Source organism: Xiphophorus maculatus, chromosome 10 (genome assembly GCF_002775205.1).
Source record: "Xiphophorus maculatus strain JP 163 A chromosome 10, X_maculatus-5.0-male, whole genome shotgun sequence".
Classification (NCBI taxonomy): Eukaryota; Metazoa; Chordata; class Actinopteri; order Cyprinodontiformes; family Poeciliidae; genus Xiphophorus; species Xiphophorus maculatus.
In genome coordinates this window covers 22,181,405-22,195,800 of record NC_036452.1, presented here as the reverse complement: position 1 = coordinate 22,195,800, position 14,396 = coordinate 22,181,405, and the positions used below count along the sequence as shown (strand labels likewise).

At 40.1% G+C, this 14,396-nt stretch overlaps 2 protein-coding genes across 3 annotated transcripts in view; one reads left to right on the top strand and one right to left on the bottom strand.

Moving 5' to 3' along the window:
* The window catches only part of LOC102222467 (MKL/myocardin-like protein 2), a 53,266-nt gene extending 45,855 nt beyond the window's left edge, over positions 1 to 7,411 (bottom strand). The window contains exons 1-3 of one of the 2 annotated variants that reach the window (XM_014472753.2): positions 7,150 to 7,411; positions 6,503 to 6,567; positions 2,600 to 2,785 (exon numbers count right to left, since the gene is read on the bottom strand). In XM_014472753.2, the coding sequence (XP_014328239.1) occupies positions 2,600 to 2,771 (172 nt within the window). In that variant the 5' untranslated portion in view covers positions 2,772 to 2,785; positions 6,503 to 6,567; positions 7,150 to 7,411. The remainder of the gene's footprint in view (positions 1 to 2,599; positions 2,786 to 6,502; positions 6,568 to 7,149) is intronic. The other variant, XM_023340776.1, reaches the window with a different exon arrangement.
* Positions 7,412 to 9,188: 1,777 nt separating this feature from the next.
* get4 (golgi to ER traffic protein 4) lies at positions 9,189 to 13,677 on the top strand. The gene is made up of 9 exons (XM_005809671.3): positions 9,189 to 9,409; positions 10,226 to 10,304; positions 10,569 to 10,650; positions 11,122 to 11,271; positions 11,870 to 12,008; positions 12,099 to 12,239; positions 12,351 to 12,426; positions 12,560 to 12,632; positions 12,713 to 13,677. Exons 1-9 carry the CDS (start codon positions 9,270 to 9,272, stop codon positions 12,802 to 12,804), a joined length of 972 nt encoding a protein of 323 aa, XP_005809728.1. The 5' UTR covers positions 9,189 to 9,269; the 3' UTR covers positions 12,805 to 13,677.
* The last annotated feature ends 719 nt before the right edge of the window (positions 13,678 to 14,396 follow it).

Sequence of the window (14,396 nt, the reverse complement as noted above, 5' to 3'; positions counted from 1 at the left end):
AATAGAGACATATAATTAAATTATCTCCAACCCAGTTATAAATGTCCAAAAATGACTAGATAATACAAGTGAATTTTATTTGCATTAGAACATTGCATATTATTTTTGAAATTAAATATTTCATTTGAGAAGATTTATTAGGAAAAAAGAAAATTGATACATTTTTAGTAGCCGGATTTCACAAAATTTTTGATTGAGTTAGTTCCATGATCTGTAAATAATTTATCGCATTTTGATCAAGGACTATATTGAAAAAGTAAGAAACATTTTCAAGTGAAAAAACATTTTAGATGTTTAATTATTGAAAAGATGTTTATTGTTATTAATCTGTTTTCTAGGGCTATTCAACCATCAGACTGGTGCAAGCTGCTAATGTAGTTTCAGGAACTCCTGATCATTCATGGACCTTCTTTATAAATGCAGACTGTGGACACGTTGGAGACGTCTGCGATGCTGCTACATGTTTAGCATTGAGAATTTATTTTAAGGTTCCGGCCAGAACCTTTAGTACATTAAAAAAGCGACTCACTGCCCCCCAAAAAAACATGTTTAATTGATTAAAATTAATCTGTCTAGATCCCACTCCAAATTATTTTTTCAAATTATATTTCAAAAATAAACAAAATTTCATTAGATGATCAGGATCTCAAATAGTTTTTAAATTAGAAATCCATGACTTTCTGTTTCCCTGGAACGTAAATATCCAGTGACAACAAAAGCCTGTTTGTTAGGCTCTCCACAAAATGGGAAAGACGTGAAAACAGAAAACTAAGGCAGAGAAATCTCATCTGCATACGTAAATAAATGCCTGTGAGAAACACAGTAATAAGAATAGAATGGAAGCCTATTTAGAACTTTAATGTTCTGATCTAAGAGTTTGCTGCCATTTTGAAGATTTTCAAACAACTTTGCAAGAAAAATAAGTCAATGCATGAGCTAAATCAAACAATACAACTCCAATACAAGCTGTTCAAATGGAAAACAGATATTAGTTAGGTTTAAATTTAATCCACTGTTAAGATAAGAGAAGACGATAAGATGAAGTTTATTGTCCCAAACAAAATTTGTCTTGGGTTCAGACTTAATATCTTTAAAAATCATCAAACTTCAGCCAAATTTTGCTTCAATGTTCCAGTGTGAATCAATTAATAGAGCTGACTAAACTAACCCGATACAACTCAGGCCAAAGGAAGCTGCTCCAAGTCTCTGAGAGACTCCACCGTGTAGCCTCAACACTTGGTTATCTCCAGGCACAAAGCAGGCCTGCAGAGCGCCGAGTCCAGTGAGCAAACACACAGCGGCCATTAATCTGCTGCAGCAGGAGGTCGGCACACAGGAGCAAGCCAATTAGGTACAGAAGCTGCTTTGCTCCCTTCTTCTGAGGACTTTAATACACACACACACACACACCTCCAGTTTCACTCCCTTTTGTTTTACCGGTCTTTAGATGTTCTCTGAGGTGAGGAAATCCTTTCACTCACAAAATAACACACACAGGCGCATGTAGCTTTAACTTCTGCCGTTCGGAATGTTTTCTAATATAGCACACCCTCTAAGAGTCATTATTATCTCTAGAGGAAAAAAAGTTGGCTTGGAAAATCTATCACTCCAAAGACAGAACACATGTTGAACCATGAATTTTCCGGGAATCTTCTTCATGAAACGTAACAAGCCAAAGTCTGCTGACTTACAATCTTCCTCTCAATCACCATCAGGATAATTGTGGGTGTGATCAGGTTGGGAACAGCTCTGCAGCCACAAACATGCAAATACACACAACACAGCAGAGCCATTGATAGAAGTCTAGAAGGTTCCAGGTGAGAAGGAAATTGTCACTCAGTTCCTCCCAGCAGCACAAAAGTTATCCAGAATGGAGAAGAAAGAAGTTTCAGAATGGTCATGTGTGGCATTTATTGTGTTCACGACAAAAATGATAATAATAAGTATTTGAAAATAAATTACCATAATCAGCTGTTTTGGAAATTCATACACATCGTCCTTTTGCTGCTATTTACATTTGAAAAAATGCAAAAACAACCAATCAGAGGCAGGAGGAGGGGCCTGGTGCTGTCAATCAATCTCATGAATGTGCTGCGGAATGTTCTAATGGCAGAGAAACAACTCACTGTTGCAGGAAAACTGTTTATCCGCTGTCATCGGTGGGAATGCTAACTGGCATTAGCATACACAACAGACACCCAAATGGGCATGACTGACAGCGTTAAGCCCCTCCTCCTGCCTCTGATTGGTTGTTTCTATTTAGCACTGGGAGAAGGCAGAGAAGCTGGATTTTTTTCACAGATTATCTGTCTCATATTAGATTGTCATATTACAATGACACGGTAATATGTTATTGTTATGACATATTACAGTGTCACAACAAATAGACAGTTCAAACTGTCTATTTGTTGTGACACTTTCAACAAAAAGAAATTACACACTGCAGATTTAACACATTGCCCATCACGAATCTAGAATGACTCTTCTGTAAGGTCTTGCAGACCTCACAGTTCAAAGTTCAAAAGCCTAGACTCCCAAACTGAGACATTTTTAACTAAATGAAAAGAAAAATCAAGATGGAAAAACAATTCACACTCACCGTTCTTGCGCTCCTGTATCGGCAGCAGATTTGGAGCCGGCTGAAGAGAGAGTTCCTGAAGCTCATTGGTCACCGCTTCGCTCTGAGGGCTCGGGGCCGAGCCCGACTTCCCTGGAACCTCCATGATTCCTGCACTGGGGTCAGCCCCCTGGAGGGGGTCAAGTGTTGCCATAGTCACAGGATAAACTAGAATAAAACAAAAAATTAAAATGATTAGACATGCACCGAGAAACCGGCTGATGACCGAAACAAAAAACGTTGAATCTGAGCTAAATATTGGCACCAGTAAATCTCTGAAGGATGTCTGCCTGGTTCTAATAAGCAATATATATATTTGTTTAAAAAAATAAAAAAGGTCAAAAGACTGAGAATAAGGGAAGGCAATACTATTAATGCATCTTTTTATTCAAAGATGCAGTTTGTAATATATGTCCTAACTTGTAAAAAACCTGTTTGGAGTACAACAATAAGAAAAAGAAAACCAGAACACGTTAATAAAGTATATTCTGACTCTGATTAAGACTGGATCATATCTAACAGTAACAATGATGCTTATCAAGCAAAAGGCATCCAGACATGTCCAGGAATCTGAGAACTCGTACATTGTGTATCTCTGGGTGTGACCTCTTTAGCACCAGCTGTTCCACTTTCATACAAACTCCAACAAAACAGCTGTAGTTTTTAATCAAAGCTCTGCTGGATCAGCGAAGAAGTCAGAAGCTTAAACCCATCAAACGGCTACATATCAGAACAATCTGAAACATCCGCCTGTCTCGGGAAGCAAAAAGGGGATTTTTTTTTTGTTTGTTTTCATCAGAGAAAAGACTTCAGCAGAAAAATGATTGGCACACAGTACAATTCCTGGAAACAGAATACCTATGATGCACTCTCCCTGAAAAACGAGAGGAAGAGGAAAAATGAGAGCTGCAGGCTAATCACTACGCAGTCATTAGATTTGCATTGATTGAGCTTGTAAAACTGTTGTTGTTGTTTTTTTTTTTTAAAAGACAGTTATAAATGTCTGTCTGTAAGCTGCTAGTTGTTTCTGTGACATTTCCAAACACTCTTCTGACAATTATAACTTTTTTTATTATTAAATTATTTATTTTACATTGGCTGTTATACTCTTGATAGCGCTGACTAAACAAATTAAAGTTGCTTTTTACATGTTTGACCAAGCTTGTGAAGCAAATGGTGTAGTTCAGTGTGTTGTACTGGTGCAGAGTTATCAAATAAATCTGTAATTCAGTACATTTATGTCTACGTTTTAAAAAGAGAAACGATGAAGTCAATTCAGCTCCGTTTTTCTGCATCGGCCGATAATGAACCTCAAATATCCACATCGACATCGGAAGAGGACAAAGTGCATTCCTGAATTGAATTATTAGTGAATTATGGGGTTATTGATTATTGACCTGAACACTTGAACATGGCCTCAAAACAACAAACTTATGATTTACTGTAATAATCAGTGTTGGGTAGTAACGGATTACATGTAACGACGTTACGTAATTTAATTACAAAAAAAGAGTAACTGTAATTCGTTACAGTTACAATGAGAAAATATGTTATTCAGTTACAGTTACTTCCGAAAATATTAAGAATTACAAATTTAGTTACATTTTAAAAAAAAATATGAACCTTTGCGAAATATGTAATGATATTTTTATTGCTTTGCGCCCTATATCGCCGTTTCCCGCTACGGCTCCTTGTCTCTATCATATTTGCCAGCCGCAATGCCACTGATGGTCCACCCTGTGCTGGTGGAGCCTCCTGGAGGAACAGCAAGCGAGCGGACGGTTCCATTTCAGCTCAAGCAGCGCATCAAAAATGACAGCCTTCCAGCACTGGAAATATAAGGAGCATTTCATTTACACATGTGAAAACGGCTCAAATTTAACCGTGCAGTGCAAGAAGTGTTTGCCGGCTATCAAGAACTTGTCCACGTCGAAGCAATCTATGTCAAACCTGAGGAAACATTTAGAGGTAAGTTCAACTCACTGATAGACGAAGCGTGTTGTTTTACGAATATTTGACTGTTTGGTGTTGATGCATGACAAACGTTGGAATCTATTCTTTCCCATGAGACATTGTATGCAATGTGCTAGTGTTATGGTTTTCATGATGAACATAAAGTAAACTAGAAAATTCCTGAAGAAATGTAACTGGGGCCTGCCAAAGTGTGCCCGTCGGTTTGGACCCAGCGTTCTGATGCTAAAAATTAGCATCAATGCTAAGCTTAGCTAAATAGTAGTCATTAGCTTGTGGAATTTTATAACTTGCTATACAGGTGCGAATTGAAGAGGAACACTGTACAAATGTTGGGATGGTACAGTAAGGTATGGATAGAGGGGAAGGAAAGACTGGTCTTTGGGAAGAGTTCAATAAGGTGACCGCTGTAGGAAAGAAGTGGTTTCTGAACCTGCTTGTGTTAGTCTGCAAACTGCGTAAATGGTAGAGCCTGGGGGAGGAGCAGAAAAGAGTATGGCCCGATGAGAGGAGTCTGAGAAAATCTTACATGCCTGGTGCTGGCATCTCTTCTTGTGGACCTCCTGTGATTGCCTGTCAGCAATTCCCTCTCAGCTTAGTGCTCTTTTAAGGTTCCCACTCAGTTCTCAAAAATTAAATGTTGAACATGGGTCAATACTCATTAAAACCTCAAAGTAATCAAAAAGTAATCAAAAGTAATTAGTTACATTACTTTTTAAAAGTAATCGAAAAAGTTACACTACAATTACATTTTAAACAAGGTAACTTGTAACTGTAACGGATTACATTTTTAAAGTAACTTACCCAACACTGGTAATAATTTAGAACGCCCAGTAAAATCTGTTACTGTGACAGGCCTGACCGCAACCAGAGAAAGTTCCTCCCCACAGTATCACTACTCTTCGAAGATATGAGTTATGACAACAATTTATAATAAAATCTAGTGATTAGTTAGTAAATGAAGCCCAGGATAGAGTCCTGGAAGAAAGTCATTGCTGAACACAAACCATAAACGTGTCCTATTAGCAGATTGACCATGAAGAAGACAGAAAAAACATGTGAAACGAGGTGTTTGGTCTGACAAAACGCTCAAAACACATTTCTGGAACACAGTGTGAAACACGGTGGTGGCGGCATCAAACGCAAACACTGTTTGTTAGCAGGAGCTTCTATCTCACACAGATACGTGCAACAAGTGTGGGAGACGAACAAACAGGACAGCCGGTAAATGTCGCTAACGTTCGAAATGAGACATAATAGCAAACAGTTTTGAGGTTGCAGATTGGTCTCAGATAAAATGTTTCACTCGGTTTACACAGGCGACGTGTGATGATGACACGCAAAGTATGTCGGTTATCCAAATTCCAAACGATGCGTTTTGGTTTTTTTCCCTATAATTTTCATCTGCCATATTAAGTTAGAGGCTTTTATTGAATTCACTTCATTTAAGGTGATCTGTTGAGAGGCTCGGTGCAACATCAGGTTGCCTCATCCTGATCCCTCCCCCCAGCAGATGGCTGCTGTATGAACACGCTCTGCTGCAAAACGCTGAAGAAAGATACTCACATTTCTCTCCGCACACGCCCACACTAGCCTCTCTGAAATGCATCACAATCACACTGGTAGAATGAAGAAGAAGAAAAACCAAGGTCCCGACAGTCAGTGGTACGATAAGAGGCATTATAGGGGCGCCAAAAAGAGGGCGGAGACATCATTTCTAGTATTTTCTGTATTTAATAGCTGTTTGTGCATGTGTGAATAATGTGATACATCTCAGACTGCACATAGTTGTGCCCCTACTGACAACTTTGGTTCTTTGAATGTGAAACACAGGAAACCCGATCCCACGAATTACAACAGCTTCTCCAGGTGCAGGATGTGACTCAGATCAACAGATCAGACGATGCTGCTTACCTGCCTTACAGAAGGTTGGAGAGGGGCTTTTCCATTTCAGCAGGACGAGGCATCCATGCAATAAGCTGAGAAAGAAACACCAGAGAGGATGTATTAAATATTGTGTTGAGGTCTTTATTATTATTATTATTTCCCGTCAGAGCACACTGCGGGTCCTGGTGGGTGTGCTGCGGGATTTGGAGCCGGGAGGCCAGGCTGTGCAGAGAAAAGCTCCCTGTGTTCTTTAAAAAAAGAACCGTGACAACTGCTGGAGGAGGAATTCACGCTTCAGGAGGCCTCAGCACAGATGTCAGCTGTCACTGACCAAAACACACACACACATACACAGGCTAAGCTATTGTTAGCCTGTCTGGATGGAAATTCACCCAAACGCGCCAGAAATACAATGAAGTCAAGCTGCACGCGAACATCACAATGGCTCACAATGGCTTCCAACAGCAGAAGCAGCTACGTCTGAATCGCTATGAGCTCGCGACTGAACACGGACAACCAGAGTTAGCAAGCTAGCTAAGCGCACCCTGGCAGACAGACATCCATCCCCGCTAATCGAGAGTTAACATGCTGACCCTCAACTGTGTCTTCCCTCCTCCCGCCCAACAAGCGAGCCACCCGAACGGTCGGTATACAACATTTATATGGACGCTTACTTATCATGTTTGCCACTTCTGCGCTGAGTGTGAGGGTAAACAGCATCAGCATCACAGCGCTACTTCCGAATCACAAAGGAAACTTTAACCGGAAAAACCCTCCTCTGCGTGGGACGCGACGGCCCACTTCCTTCACAGCGTCGTTCCCACGGTTTTACTTCAGCTCTATAGCCACGAGATATATTACAGCGCGCGTGTATAATTGAACGCAATAACTTCCTCTATAAAATATGAGCAATGATTAACTTGAATTGGAAAAGGGGGGAGAGGCGCAGAGAGGAAAACAAACCGCTGTCTACTGAGACTTTTCGATGTATGTCTCCACCTACTGTCAAAGTCAGTGTACTGCAAGATGCACCTAGCCGAAATCATCGATATCCATTATCAATAGCCGAAATCAGAGTTCAAAATTCTATTAAGTATTGTTACTGATAAACAATTACTTTTACAATGCCCTGATGTCATTTAATTCACACATATCATTATCCAAAAGCAGAAACATGATTGCAGTGTGTAAGTGCATTCAGAGACAAAAATTGTAAGCTTTCATGATGATAAAATTGTCCTGTTAAGGTCAGAGGTCAGATGCAAATAAGCACAGGCTCCACAAAATTGGAAGAAAAAAAACTATTAAAAAAAAACATATTAGAAGACAAAATATTGAGAGAAAGTTGAAAACATCACTTACACATATTCATATCTGGGTTACTTATCTACTTATTTTCTAGAGAGAGAAAGATTTTGTGTTGTGTTGATGCAGATGATTTAAATTCAGCTCATATTCAAAAATACTTTATTGATCCCAAAGGGAAATTAAGTATAGCTGTAACTCATTTTAATTAGAGATTGTTCAAAGAGGTATTGGTGGCTGTGAACAGGAAAAATCTCCTGTAGCAGTCTGTTACAGTGAATCTGAAGAAGCCTCCGACTGAAGACGCTCTGACAATCTCATGAAGAGGATGCTCAGGGTTGTCCATAATTTTCTTGATTTTATGTAAAATCACAAAGGAAGAACAATAAATATAGAAGGGGGCAAAAACAATTGAAACAAGAAAAAAAAAGTAACAATAATAATAATAATCTCTATAGAGTAATAGTTATGTCCGTTCACTAGAAAGTCAGTCTGTCAGATTACAAGTTCCTTTTAAAAAACAACCGGAAAGCAGATGTTAAACATACTTGTCATCAAGCCCCCGTGTCTATATTGAAAACGTTTTTTGTATTGCTCTGATGTAAAGGAAAAATCACAGACGGTTTCTGATTGGTTAATTTCTGATTAAGAAATTAACCAATTTGTGAAATCAGAAATTATTTACCAATGAGAAATTAAACTGGTTTAAAATGCTGTGTAAGGGAGCTTCTGGGAATTCTCCCACTGGAAAACCTAACTTATACAATACAGGAGGACAGCAAAGGGATTTCATAAGACACAGAAATAACCTCTAGGCATTTTTCACCCCACAGGGCTGAATTTTACAATTACGTAGAGGATGGCATAGTGACATAGGATGACGTCGTTGTTGCTAGGATGAGACATGATGTATGTTTTTCTGTTCTATTAATTGTTCATGTTATGGGGGGCACTTTTCTTTGCATTTCGTATTACTAACAAATTAGTTTTAGAAAACCATACATAAGGATAATTTACGTTTATCTAATAGCTTATATATATATATATATATATATATATATATATATATATATATATATATATATATATATATATATATATATATATATATATATATATGCTATATACATATAGCTTATATATATAAGCTAGAATGCTGTAGTTTGATAAGCAATATATTTTTGTGTTTCTTCGCGTTTTCATCCTTTTCACACTTGAGAGACTGATTTACAACTAATATGTGGTCCCGAGAGAAGGAATAAAGGAGGAATTTGTGAGAGTTTTATTTTAACCATCTCAATATTTCCCAAATTGTAATTTAATTCAGTGCCTGTCATATGAAAAACAATTTTAAGGGTTATAACATTTCAAAAACTCCGTTAAACACTGATGATACACCGGCTATGGCGGCCGAGGAGGGTCAGTTTGGTTAAAAGGGTTTGGTTTGTCTGTCAACGCTACGGTAGTGTGCCGCTGCGGAGGTGCGACCATGGCTGAGCCGGAGTCTCTGAGGTGCTCCAGCGTCAGGAACCGTGGAGGCGTCCAGAGAGTCGAAGGGAAACTGCGAGCCAGCGTAGAAAAAGGAGACTACTATGAAGCTCACCAAATGTACAGAACTTTATTTTTTAGGTGAGTATGGCCTCTGTGCTAGCTGCAGTTTGTAATTGTCAGTTGGCTTCGAGGCCTATCTGTTCCAGATCATTCTGCTGTCAGCCCTTTTTTCACTGCTGTTTACATGCGATTGGTTGGATTTCTTGTTGGACCCGCCTGGAAGTCTTGGTTGTTGCGCCTGATTGGACACTCGATCTTTCCGTTTTCAGCAGGTCTAAGGCTATTGGCTGGTTACCTTTTTAGCATAGCGAGCCTAAGAAGGCTGGCAGAGTTGTGTTAGCTAAGCTACTGAGATAAGAACATGAGACAGCTGTTTCTGCGTTTCAGTTGAAATAATGTGGAGAAAACAAAAAATACAAAGGCAAAACGTTTTTGTTGCCATTACATAAAGGGGGTTTGTTGACGGTGGGCAGTAGTGTTAGCAATTAGCTAGGTTAGGTAGCCACATTCTGTTATAAAGCATGATGTTAGACATGTTTATGCTTAGTTTGTTTTCTATACAGATTGCTTTCTTAGCTAATAATCATATTTAGATACTGAGAGAACTGTATGATTTTATTTAAAAATGTCATATTTCTAGTAGTATTAGTTCTGAAATATAGTCATGTTGAATACAATTTTTTAAACCCCATTATTAAGAAGCCTAATGTAATTATGACTTGGTGGTTCCCTACTTCATTTGCTTGACCCTTTGCCTAAAAGATGTCTCACGGGACTGTAGATGGGGAAATGGGCTGCATTACAATTTTAGTACTATGTCAGATATTAATATAAAAGAACACAAAAAGCTTAAAATTGAAATGCTGTAACATTATTACTCCTGTCCTCCATCAGGTATATGTCACAGGGAAAACACGCTGAAGCCAGAGAGCTGATGTTCAATGGGGCTCTTCTCTTCTTCAGCTACAACCAGGTACAAAATACACAAGGCTCTAAAATGTGTTTGTGACATGATGCTGCAGCTTACAGATGACTTCCTTTAATTTCTTTTATGTACATATATTTAGCCGACAGTGTATCTGACGCTGTGTGTATGTCATGTAAATTTGCATATGGGTTGCACTGGTGTTTCATCTTTTCCGCTTGTGTTAGTGGACTGCTGCTGCCTGTTTATAGGACCCTTTGTGTGAAAACAGAGTGAAAAAGACTCAGTGGCTTGCTTTTTATTGCTTTCCAGCAAAACAGTGCAGCTGATCTGTCCATGCTGGTGTTGGAGGTTTTGGAGAAGTCCGACACAAAGGTAGAAGATGAAATATTAGGTGAGTTGCAGATTGATCACTCTTACCAAATATTTGATGCGCCGACTAGTGAGATTTATTTTTAGAGCCGTCTGCTTTTGGTCTATTTTTTTAGTTGCTCCTTCTTTCATTATGTGAGTGGATCATATGATGCGTACGCTAGCAAATAATGATAGCTTAAAGGTAAAAAAAAAAAAAAGTTTAAAATGCAAATTCTTTCAACTGAATTTTAGTTGTCGCTTGCATTCAAATCGGCATTAGAAATGGTTCATTTCTTTAGGTCCATTACCACATTTCCGATTCACAAAATCGCATATTAATGTTAAATAATATAAAATTGTAGAAAGTTATTTCTGTTTCTATTTATCTTTTTTTTTTTTTTTGTAAAATGTCTTCACCGGTGTGTGTGTGTGTGTGTGTGTGTGTGTGTGTGTGTGTGTGTGTGTGTGTGTGTGTGTGTGTGTGTGTGTGTGTGTGTGAATTGTGGTGCAGAAAACCTGGCCAAGCTGTTCAGCCTGATGGACCCAAACTCTCCAGAGAGAGTTGCGTTTGTTTCCAGAGCCCTGAAATGGTCTACAGGAGGATCTGGCAAGTTAGGTCACCCCAAATTCCACCAGCTGCTTGCTGTCATCTTATGGAAAGGTAAATGGCTAATTGTCTTAGCTACTGTGAAGAAAACGGGTGACTCAAATATTTGTAGGATGAGAGTTTCTTAATAAAGTCTTCCCTCAGGGTAGAAATGCCGTTTTTAACAGAGATCTTGGAGTGATACCAGCAGCTTCTGGAAGAAAGTTTGCGTCTTGTCCATAACCTGCCTCAAGAAGTCAACTTACTAAAGTGCTGTAATTTGCTCCTCCAAATATTAATATAGACTTTGAGCACAAAGATTTAACGCAGGGTTTCCCCCAGACAACCTGCTATGCCCGGTGGTAGGGCCGCTAGGGCAGTCCGGCAGCGGCCACCTTGTTGAGCAGGCATCGTAATTGGAAATAATGGCTTGTGAGGCCAATGGGCAGGTGCAGGGATGGCGCCCAGTTCAATGTGTCGACTATAAACCTAGCTATGAAAGAAAAAAACTTCTTTAAAATAAACAAACAAAGCTTAGCCTGGTGGCCCGCCAGGCTTATGGTACACTGGGAGAAAAACCCTGGTAGCGTTCTGAAACGGTCTTGAACGTCTTGAGTTCGTGTTGCTCTCTATACTGATGATGATGCTCTGTTCCTTTGCCTCGTACGTTTAGAACAAAACTACAGCGAGTCTCGGTATCATTTCCTGCATTCATCTGACGGGGAGGGCTGCGCTCAGATGCTAGTAGAGTATTCATCGTCGCGAGGCTACCGCAGCGAGGTCGACATGTTTGTGGCGCAGGCCGTCCTTCAGTAAGTCACCAGTGACGCCCGGACTGTCAAACAAAGACACGAGGGTTGCTGCTCCGTTTTCATCCCCACGTGTCGGTTTTCCCACTCCAGGTTCCTCTGCCTAAAGAACAAAAACAGCGCTTCCGTGGTGTTCAGCACATACACAGAGAAACACCCGTCCATAGAGAGGGGCCCTCCTTTCGTCCAGCCTCTACTAAACTTTATCTGGTTTCTGCTGCTGGCAGTGGAAGGGTGAGAGCAAGTCTCTTGATACTACTTGTGTTTGTAAGGCTAAATATAGGCTGTGTTTTGGAATGTACTAGAATATTGATGTCCAATAATTAGAGCTGTTTTGTCCTTCAGGGGTAAATTAACAGTTTTCACAGTGTTATGTGAGCAATATCAACCTTCCCTGAAAAGGGATCCCATGTATAATGAGGTGAGTTGTGGTCTTCGTTGTTGATCTGATGTCTCGCATGCTTCAAAAGGTTTTGGTAAAACATTCTGAAACCAGTGAGTATCTTAATTTCTCCTTCCTCGTTTCTCTTTCTCTGCGGATGTTGCTGTCCTAGTATCTCGACCGAATAGGACAGCTTTTCTTTGGAGTCCCACCCAAACAGTCTCCATCGTACGGAGGTCTGCTGGGTGAGTGCAACACTGTCTGTACTTTCAGTAAACAGTGAGGCTACAGCAGGAGAAGCTGATTAGTGGTTTCCATCTGGCAGGGAACCTGCTGAACAGCCTGATGGGTTCTGGCGAAGAAGACGATGTTGCTGAAGAAGCCCACGAGGACAGCAGCCCCATAGAACTGGACTGAGCCCACAGACCACGACGAGGAGAACAAACGCATAAGGAGAAAACAAATCAGAAGAGGGAAGACCATTCCGCCTCCCTGCTGCCCCTTAGCTAACAGGGTCAGGTCGAGGCGCTGGTCTGCGTTTTCAGAGGCGGGCTGCTTGACAAAAAGTCCCACCATCCCCAAACAGTTCACAGCAAAACCAGAACAATTATCATTCCGCCAAAACATCCCCCGTCGGCTCCCTGTGGACCAAGCGGGCCAAACCACAACCTCTCCTCCTGTTGAACTGTTGTACGAATACATTTTATCTTTAACCATCTTTTGTTTTTGGTAGTTTGGGACTATTGCTTGCTGTTTTAAGTGTGTATGATGCACAGATAAACTGTCCTCTCCCTGTAACATCCTGCTTCAAGGAGGATGGAATGATGGACGTCTACGCGGGGAGGACGGCGTCACAAGTGCAACAACCCTGCTCAGTGTAAGGGTTTAGTGAGCTCACTACAGATTTCAAAGTGTTTGGTCGGTCAGCCTCGGAGAGCTCCATCAGGAGCCAAGGTCCAGCTGTTGATGACTTTTTTTTTTCCAACAAGTGTATTCCGTTATGTCTCTCTTCTGTCAGATGTAAATTAAAACGTACTTATAGCCATTGCTGTGTGTCAGCGTTTCGTCTCTAGTTTCATCGACACGCCAGAGATTATGTTAGAACTTGAATATCTACGGCCTGCATCATTTCATTCACAGTCACCGTAAGTTCCTGTTTTTACGAGTCCAACTGCTCAATTTGAGCTTTGGGTCATTTTCAAAACCTTTGGTCAGACCTCAAATCTAAACAGTGTTTGATTCAGACTGTTTAGAGTCAAACAGTGTGAGCAAAATAAAACACTAAAAAGACTTGTTGGTCACAAACGTGTGTTGTTTTTTTTTTGAAGGGGGGGGTTTGGATCAGAAAAAGACAGGTGCAAAGTTCTGGGTAAAAGTTCGGAGATTGATCAACATCACACCTTCGGGTTGCGTGGCGGCAATTTGCACCGAATGCAGATTGCTATGAAAAGTTGAAATGCAAGTAATTGCAAAGTAAAAAACATTAACAATGTTATTTGTACTGTATGCTGATCCTGCCATTAGGTGGGCTGAAGTCATAATTTCAATGTCTCAGGGTAAATGACAGTTATAACTTCCAGAAAAACATACAATGCCGAGAATGTTGCAGTCAAATTTTCTCTTCATTAAGTTGGAAAAAAAAAAATAAGTAAATGGAAGTGGGATGGTTGGTTCAGTTTCTGTGAAAAAGCCTTACTTTATCTAAAACTCTTGAGTGCCAGGATTATCTTGGTTACCAACTGATTCAGTTGCCACAGGGAACAGGGAGCGCTTGTTGAAGAACAGCGGCAGGCAAGTGTGAATGTTTCTGCACTCTGAGGTGTAAACTTTTGACCACCATCCAGGACAGAGTGACAACTAGAACTGTACTACAATAGACTGAGGTGAAGGTCATTTATCTGACTGAGGCCTTTTAGATTGAAGGATTTCTACAATGGGCACAGAATTATTCCAGTAAAGGATCCTGAGATCTTCCATGTGTAGGGTTGCTTATTAACCTGTACAGGTCC

Excerpts from the sequence above, each read along its gene's own strand:
- get4 (XM_005809671.3), top strand. The coding sequence starts at position 9,270 with ATGGCTGAGCCGGAGTCTCTGAGGTGCTCCAGCGTCAGGAACCGTGGA. Across the intron at positions 10,305-10,568 it reads TCTTCTTCAGCTACAACCAG|CAAAACAGTGCAGCTGATCT; the intron begins GTACAAAATACA and ends ATTGCTTTCCAG. Across the intron at positions 12,240-12,350 it reads CTGCTGCTGGCAGTGGAAGG|GGGTAAATTAACAGTTTTCA; the intron begins GTGAGAGCAAGT and ends TTTGTCCTTCAG.